Source organism: Empidonax traillii, unplaced genomic scaffold (assembly GCF_003031625.1).
Source record: "Empidonax traillii isolate 1590-97213 ecotype Southwest subspecies unplaced genomic scaffold, ASM303162v1 scaffold1446:size109812, whole genome shotgun sequence".
Classification (NCBI taxonomy): domain Eukaryota; kingdom Metazoa; phylum Chordata; class Aves; order Passeriformes; family Tyrannidae; genus Empidonax; species Empidonax traillii.
Window position 1 is genome coordinate 52,923 of NW_020956639.1, and position 9,325 is coordinate 62,247.

General features: G+C 36.5%; 1 protein-coding gene across 1 annotated transcript in view; it reads left to right on the forward strand.

Annotated features, from left to right (window-relative positions):
* Positions 1–9,238, forward strand: part of MINDY3 (MINDY lysine 48 deubiquitinase 3) — a 54,477-nt gene extending 45,239 nt beyond the window's left edge. Inside the window, exons 13-15 of the mRNA XM_027907375.1 lie at positions 4,019–4,106; positions 7,242–7,313; positions 8,184–9,238. Of these exons, the coding sequence (XP_027763176.1) occupies positions 4,019–4,106; positions 7,242–7,313; positions 8,184–8,333 (310 nt within the window). The 3' untranslated portion in view covers positions 8,334–9,238. The remainder of the gene's footprint in view (positions 1–4,018; positions 4,107–7,241; positions 7,314–8,183) is intronic.
* Positions 9,239–9,325: the final 87 nt, after the last annotated feature.

The window sequence follows — 9,325 nt, forward strand, 5'->3', positions numbered from 1 at the left end:
TAGGTCTGAAGAGCTTTCTTTTGGCCTTTTGTTCATCTGTCTCAAAAAATATCCTCATTTAGCATTGTTTCCATTTGGCTGTTTGGCTTTTAGGGCATTTGTGGCATAGAGCTGTCCTATTTTATTGTTCAAAGTACATCAAATATAAATTGACGTAGGAAGACCCAGTCAGAATATTGATACTTGATATAAATATAGCTATGTTGAAGAGCCATGATCAAAATATGACATATGCAGCCTTGAATCATCTCCTTTCAAATAAATATATTGCCTAATATTACTGTCTTGAGGACCTGCTCTGTTCTGGTCCTCGATGTCCTATCTATTTAATGTGGAACACAAGTATAAATCACACATTTCGAATTCCATACAGGCTTTTCTGCTTGTTTTTTGTTTGTTTTTCTTTTTGTTTGTTTGTTTGTTTCAAAGTAAAACTAAAGGCCTTGCCTCTAAGTATACTATTTACATTTTTGATAGTCTAATTCAAGGTGTTAAGCTTCTCAGAATCTCAGGGTGTATATGGTCAGACCTGCTTAGAGTTTTAGAACTATTGAGGGGAAAACTCTGTAGAGCAGATGTGAATTAGCAAGGTGGATTATTCAGTACTGAATGCCATTGCATGGGATTTTAGTAAAATTTTCTAGTCTTTTAGTAAATAACCTGAGAATTCAGCTGTCTCGTTTTGCCTTTTTGTTTCTAAAAGTTGTTTGATGCTCTTCAGGCACTGATTTCAGTACATCTGTCCATCTAGGTTTAGCTTGTTTAAAACATTTCACCCTGCCTCTCTACTTGACAAATAGTGGGGGCTTTTTTCCCCACACACTTCCCAGCCAGGAGAGTACAAAGGCCATCAAGTATCATCACCCCAGCGTTCGTAACCTCCTCGATTCAGGTGCGAGGTTTTGAACTGAGGAGACTGAGGCACAAACACACGTGTTTGTAGCTCTGCTGTAGTACCAGTGACACTGAACAGCATCAGCAACTTGCTGAAAGAAAAAACCTCAGCTGAAACATGTCACAATCAAAGTTTATTCAGTCTTCCCTCCTGTCTAATTGATTGAATTTTGTCCATTGACCACACTTAAGAACATAGAATGGCCCTGTATTTTTAAACAGTTCTTGTATTTCATTAGTGAGTATATATTTTAAAATAAACATAAATATAAAAATATAAATAAAATAATTTTAAGTGCATTTTCCAAATTATCTGCCATGGTTCTGTTTACAAACACAAATGTTTTTACAGCTGTTACAGGATTTCAAGAATTTGAGCAGATTTCAGACAGCCACTGACACATCTAAAATTTTGTACTTTGAGAGCAGTGAAAATGAGGAATAGAAAGATTGTAGTCCAGTATCTTGCAAATCCTCAGTTGCAGTTTCACTTGAGTAGTGAATTTTTTTAAGATATTCAATGAATTGTTTCTAGGATATCACATTCAGTGTTATGGATTTTAAAATTCCTTTTCCAAGGACCTTAACAGAGCCACACTCTTAAGATTTTCATAATGTGTTCTGTGTGTATTGAGGGAGAAACAAAAAGAAGCCAAATCATTTACTGATAGTGCTATGGTAGGACCAAGAAAGGAAGTTACTTGAAAATGAAGACACATAAGTAGTAGTCTAAAGGATAAAATGCTTCCACATAATCATCAAAAAGACTTCAGAAATTATACCTTCAGCCTGCAGCCCCCAGCGAAAGACACCTTTAGGTGTTTAGAGACCTAGGTGGTAAAAGAGGGATCTATGAGAAGCTAAGAGTGTGTCTTCTGAAATGAAAATGCAGTGCCTATTTGAAAAAAATAGGGAAGAATCTGCATTTGTGAAATGTTAAATGTAAATACAAAGTAAATCAGAGTTTAAAATCTTCTGAAGAGTAATCTGCAAAGTTATAAAATAATAAAGTTATAAAAACTAATAATATTCAAATGAGCCCATCAGAACCAGGAGACTTGCCAGAAGTCTGTAGTTCAGATAGATGATCCCCAGTGTGTAAAAGTGTTTGAAGTTAGTTAGACAAGTGTAGTGAGTTCTTCGTATTCACCGGAGAAGATGCTAGGGAGCCGTTCTCATCCTCATTGGGGAAGATTACAGAGAGGTTTCTACACTTCGGCCTTTTTATGGGTAGTCAGAGTAATTAAGATTCTGAAGTGGCAAGACACTAAAAAAACAAAATCCTGAAGAAACATCAGAATGAAATTGCTGAACTATTTTAGGTTACATATCACTGTGAACTCTGCTGGTACCAAACAGTATCAGAATGAGAAGTGACAAATGGAGAATAGCTCTTACAAAAAGATTAGAAGGCCAGTCTGGGGAAAATTCACATCTAAATATTTCATGTGTGAACACAGAATGGGAAGGAAGGTTTTTTGTAGATAAAGAATTAATCAAAGCAAAAAAGTATCAATTTTTCATAGTGGAGGGAGATCATTAGAGGAGTTTTACAGGAATTCATGTTAGGTCTGTGAAGTTTATTATGGCACCAGCGATGATATGACAGTAGGGATTTGTATGATAGTTTGCTGCTGATTCAAAAGTGTTCAAGATGTTAAAAAAATTATGTGTGAGAGCAGTAGAAGTTATTAGAAGATACAGTAACAGAAAAGTCTCAGTACAGTAAATGTAAATTGTTTTATCCCCTAAGCTACAGTCTTGATTTTTGCGTACACATTTTTGGTCTGTGAACTAGATATTGCTGGTCAGGAAACAGATCTTAGATTTAAACTGATAGACAGACATATGGAGTGGGATTTCTAGGAATTATACCATTGTATAAATGCCTAATGTTTTGTTCCATCCTCAAAAAAGAATATTGTAGATGAGTATCAGGAAGGCAGAAAGGCTAATTGGAGGTACATAGTGCCATTAGTACAAGAAAAAACTAAGTTAGGACTGTTTGACCTGGAAAAGAGACAACCATTGGCACAATAAATAGGGAATGATTGTTACTTGCTTCACACAATACGAAAATGAGATGTCAAACTGAATTATCAGGTGACAGGTTCAAAACAGAGAATATACTTATTTCCCTAATCTACAGCTCAATCTCAGTTTTTTGAGTGGAGTTTAGTAAGTGCCAGGAGTATATATGGGTTCATAGCCAATTAGGCACGTGCATGGAAAGAAAAATATATATCTTTGTGTTTTAGATACTGCCTGTCACTGAAGATGTCTTTGAGCAGCAGACTGCTGGAAATGGGGAGGGTAAACTAAGGATGTGTGTTTGCCCTGTTGTACTCTGTCGTAAGCACCCACTACTGACCAGTGTCAGGAACAGGATACTGGGCAACGCGCTCTGTCGGTTTGACCCAGTGAGGACGTTCTTGTGTACGGTACAAACTGTAACTTAGACAAAAGGCCGGGTAGATGCAAATAGATGTGATCTCATGCCTGTAGAAATATATTGCTTAAATAGAAATATAGAGTTATAATTGACATTCACTTGTAGGGATGTGGAATTATGCCGCAGTTGTGCAGTAAGGCTTTCAGATCAATATTGTTAGTATTTGCATTGTTTGTTGGTTCTGGCTTCTTTGATACCAAGTAGGCGATGTAAATATGAAATATATCTGTTAAATTTGAATTTATTTCAGTGTTCTTAGAAAATCCTGGAAATTTTTCAAATCTCTGTTTAAAAACAGGTTGTTTGGCAGTTACAGAGCTGTTTTTGAAAGATGACTGGTTTTTGTATCTTTCAAGAATGCTTACAAGACAGCAAAAGGCCTTTTGGGCTGTAAACCTGGGTTTAGATTATATGGGTTTCAAATTATTTTACCAAATATGGTGGTCCTTCAGAATTATCACTTATTTAATTTAAAATAACAGATTACTTTTATTTAAAAATAACCATGTTTTGGCAACTTGCATGCCATTCTGGTGCAGTTGTCCCTTATGATTAAAAATAGAATATTATTGCTATACTTGGCAGTAAGTACTGTGGTAGCCCAGCATAACTTAGTCATGCAAGAATAAAAGTGTCTTACTCATACTTTTATATTCAATGTTTTTGTCTTAGTGTAAACCTCATGAAGACCAAATTAGACCCAGAAGGACTGGGCATCATATTGCTGGGTCCCTTTCTGCAAGAATTTTTCCCTGAGCAGGTAATCAATATAGTTTTATTGTTGAAGAGCACTGTCTATTCTGTTTGTCTTTGAGATTCATTAAACACTTTCATCAATATCACAAAAGTTATTTTTAATAAGTATTCCATTCATTTGACACAGCTGACCAGCAAATAACTTCTGTGTTACACAACAAATGGTAGACTTCTGTTTTGCATAACATGGCCATGATTTTGTCAGCTTTACACTGGAAGGAAACTCCGTTATAGTGACAAGTTCTAAATTTATCTTCAGGAAATGCATAATCATTTTGCATATGGAATTGAACAGGTTCCCTACTCAGAAAGTTCATCTGAGTTTGTTTTTTCTGAGAATAAATTACCTCAGTATTTGCAAAACTCAATATTACAAATGTTGCTAGCAAATGGAAAAAGTTTACAAACATATTTATAACTATTTTTATGTACGTCTCTAATAATGTGAAGATGGTGACAGATTAACAAAAAGTAATTATAGACTCATGTTTAGCATATGTGGAAGTCATTGTCTGCCATGGTAATCAAAAACTATTTTCAAACTGTCTGTTCCATATATTCATTAAGACATCACCACCACTGAGACACGTGTTAACCTAGCACTGCTGTCCCAGAGGGTGGATGAGCAGTGAAACAGGCCACTGGGGAAGTGATTACAGCACCAAGCCTGGCAGTTCAAGAAGGCCAACATTCTCAGGCACATGGTGTGATTCTTGGGGTGTCCTGCACAGCGCCAGGAGTTAGACTCGATGATCCCGATGAGTCCCTTCCAACTCAGCATATTCTGTGATTCTGTTATTCCTCTTCTCCCTTTGCCCTGGATCACATTTTCCTGCCCTTACACTGCCTCTGTCCTGCCACAAGGAGCCTCTTTGTACAGATATGTGGCAAACCAGAGCAGGGAGCTGGTCGGGGTAAGAGCTCTCTTTGAAGGTTCATGGAGGCTTGTCCCATGGCCATGCAAACGCTCCTGGGAGGAGTACTGCTTTGGAGGTTTTGTAGCCTAACATGTCGTTGAAGCTATGTGACCTAATTCTTGCAACCCAGGAAATGTGAAACTAATATTTATTAAATTCCTGCAGCAAGACTCTTTTTGTTGAGGGTTGTACAGCATTGTTTGGGTGTAGCATTCTGTATTATGAAACAGTCTGGTCATTTAGAAGACACTAGAACTGCGCTGCCAAAGATGGTAGGGACTGAGTGTATCATTAAGAGGTTATTCATCACACAGAGGAAAGAGAAGGAGTTAGTGTTCATTTTCTCTGGACTTTTTAGAATTATATCTGCATTGTATATTTACCAGCTGTTTCTTGTTCCTTTCATTTGTTTATTCAGAAGTGGAAATATATGTACAATTAAATATGATTTAGTTCTAAAAATTATATTACACTTGCAAATCTGGAAGACTCCACTGTTTAATTTTAGGCCCCAGATGCTTAGAATGAAGTTCAGAAAGCCAAAGACATTCTCTATAATTGTGCCTAAACTGTCCAGTATCTAGAGAGTTGGTGGGGCACTCTGCTGTGTAGTTGGAGTCCCCAAGTCAATGGATGTCTGTCAAGTGCTAGTTCCCTGCTTTATGTGATTTCCCACCAGTTTTGCCTGTGCTGTTAAACCTTTGCTGTTGCCAGCACAAAATATGGAAAGTGTTATTGCCCTGATGGTACAGTTTGAACCATCAGTGTGTTCCGGGCTGGAACCTGCCAGTTCCTGTTACTGAATCCTGAGGGCACAGAGATGTCCAGTCTGTCTGTGCTTTGTGGTTCAGGTAGCAGTAGCCCTTACCCACACTGACACCTTGTTCAGAATTTTTTCTGGAAGTGAATTCTGCAGAAATGAAGATTAATATCTTTCTTTAAAATAGAGTGAGTAAATAGCAGATACCAGTGATGATTGAAATTATGTTTCCCTTTACATAATATCTGACCATGTAGCTAGTTCTTGGGAGATCCAGATTCAGTTCCTTCTTTGAGAATATTCAAACCCTTATTCTTAATCTCCTAGAAAGTACTAAACTCCACCTCAAAAGCAGGAAGGTATCTTTGCTTTCCTTCTCAAAGCTGCTGGCTTAGAAGAAATTTATTCAAAGCTGTTCAGCCTGAGAGACTCTTTACTGTTTGGGCAGTCACCTGGAGAGGGGGATTCCTGGATTACCCAGTAGCCCTTTTTTGGGTGGAACAAAAACTGCACAAAATTCTTAATATCAGTGGGACAGGAACTGGAAAACAGCCTTTTTTTTCCTTCAGGGTGAGCATAACTTTCTTGAGGAAAAGAATAAGTGTCCTCTTTCCTTTCCAGCAAAGCTTAGTTTTACTTACCTCTGTGAAGCAGCTTCTGTAAGCAGTTACCGCTTAACCTTCCTTTTACCACCCTTCCTCCATTGAATAACATGAGTTACTCTGAGAGACCCATACACAGATACTTTGTGAATCATTCGAGAGCAGAAAAACGAATGAGGGCTTTTTGTAATCTGATGGATGTACTGTAACCTGAGCAGATTTATTCTCATTCCAGACTTTTCCGCCATCTGCTAACAAAAGGTATAAGCTTTTGTTTGGAGCCTGGTCCAGTAGGCATAAAAGAGATGATACTACACCTGGGTTGTGTTTCCTGATCCATTAAATCCAAAGCTTTTCAGTCCTTTTAGGACTAAAGCATTAGGTCGACAACTGCAGTACATTTGCTGTTAGACCTCAGCTGAACGAGTGTCTTCAAAATTAGTTTACTTAAGCAGGCATGGGTTTAAATTACTTTTTAGCTCTCAAATGGAGGGCCAGAGATTGGATTTGGTCCTTAGTAAAAAACTTCATCGAAACAGTCGTAAAAACACAGGAATGTGATTACTGCATAAGGTGTCTGACATTAAAAATTAGGACAGCTTCTACATGGTCAGTACTGAAGTTGTAGTTTGAAGTTGCCCTTGGGGGCATTACCCTTTGGTTTACTGAAATCTGTTCTTTTTATTTCTGATGAGAAAGGTGAAATTAACAAAATTTTCAACATTGTCACCTAAAAGAAACTGTACTATTTTACAGTTTCCTTGAGTCTTCCTGCTTGAATGCATCTGTCTAGTTGTAAAGAGAGGAAACTCAAGGCACAGTGTATATGTACATGAAATTAACTGTTTTCTTTCCACTAGGACTCCAGGGTTTCAGAGTCATTCACTGTTTACCACTACAATGGACTGAAGCAATCTAACTACAACGAAAAGGTAAGATTTACAATTAAGCTAACAGTTGCTGTGCAAAACTAAATATAGTTACAGGCAAAATGCTCTAACTTGAAACTGACTTTTTACAGAGCTGTTATTTTTATAGTTTTCTTCCAAAATGATATATTTGGAATTCAGAACTGCTTTGTACCCTGATGATGTTTGAGCTTGTATACTTGAGCTAGTATATCACTTGGCCAGACCACATCTCTTAAGCTCTGTGTTTTGAAAAGAGCACTTACCTGTCAGAAGGGGATCTGAAGTGTAAAGGACAATGGAGATGTAATATACACAAAGTGCAACTTCTATAAGTAACCCTGTGTCTAAATTAAGGTGTTTGGAGTTTTTTGTAAAATATTTTAGTAGTCCAGACTTGCATCAAAAATAATATTTTTTGGAGCCACTTAGTGGAAGGACAAAAATTACCAATTTAATTTTCAGCTTTCTTGAAAGGAGGAGTATATGTGACACACCAGGACTGCTTCTAAGTTGGTTCCTGAAGTAGAATTGAGGGTAAAAGATTGTGAGGCATTAGTAGACATAAGAAAATAAATCACTTCAAGTAAAAAGAGCCTTTGGGAAAATGTATATACTCAGTCTTTGGAATAGCTTTAGTTAAGTCCTTCAAATTACCCCTGTGACATCTCTAGCAGTTTCATACTCCAAAATGTTGGCAGAAGCATTCAAAGATTAAGGTTTTTCAATTTCAAACTTCCATTTCATTAAAAAAAGTATGTAAAACTTAAAAGATTTGATTTTTGTAGTAAGAAAAAATATGTATTGTAACAACTGTCCTCCTAGCATGGTGAAAAGAATCACCTTATCTTAGAGTTTTTAACCAGGCTGACATAATTGGGTTTATTTTGACAGGTCATGTATGTAGAAGGCACAGCAGTTGTTATGGGCTTTGAAGAACCAATGCTGCAGACCGACGACACTCCTGTGAAACGCTGCTTGCAAACCAAATGGCCATACATAGAACTGCTCTGGACCACAGATCGATCTCCTTCTCTAAACTGATGTGCTGCCCATAGAGAACACACTGCTATTGGATCCTCGAGGGGGGATGCAGGAGTTGGTATTTGCTTGGAAGTGGTATACTTTGACTGTGTGGAGTTATACACTGGTATCATTGATGAATTGTAAATAATGATTACAAACACTTTTTCAGTGTTAATTGGAATATTTAATTTTTTAATCAGATTTATTTCTATTATAATAGTTTGTCTTTTTTGGCCACTGTAGTACTGTTAATGTGAGTTACCCTAAAAAAGAAAGCCTTCTTATAAAGTCTTACCATTTGCCATCTCATGAAGATTTGAAAAATTCTGATATTGCAGAATCTGCATATTAGATGTCAGATCTTCGAAACATAAACATACTCAGCTTTCTCAGAATCATATAGGCATGTTTTATTATTTAATTTATATTAGCTTACATTACAGTACCATAATATGTGGACTAGACTGGCCTTTGCACTGGATATGTTTTAATGAGTTTAAATTTTCTGCAGTTTTTCCTAAAATCTAATTTTACCTAAAGAGCTTGCACAATGTGACATAAATATGATACATTTTTAGGAATAAGTATAATTCTAAATACTCTTTCTTGGCAGTTGTATATTACTGTGGCTTAGTTATTGGGCATGTTAAAAGTGAAGAGAAATTCTGAGAAAAAATAAATGTATTAATATTTATTTCGAATTTGTATAAAAGAAATGTAAAAACAGCAGAAAGAATTTCTTGTTCTATAAACTATTCAAACTTATAATATTGCCAAATACCTCTTAATTTGTCCAGACAACAGTGTAAGCCAGCGTTACTGTATGTGTTAAGTGCATGAGAACATCTGGTATTACATTATTATATTCCTTTATTTATTATCAACTTCTTAGCCCTAAAATAAAATCTTTTCCTTGAATCATATACTATTTAAAGTTTGGTTTAATTGGACTTGTTTGCTGCGTCTCTGAGATTATGAAAAGGGACCACAGGTTTAGAATCACAGGTTTA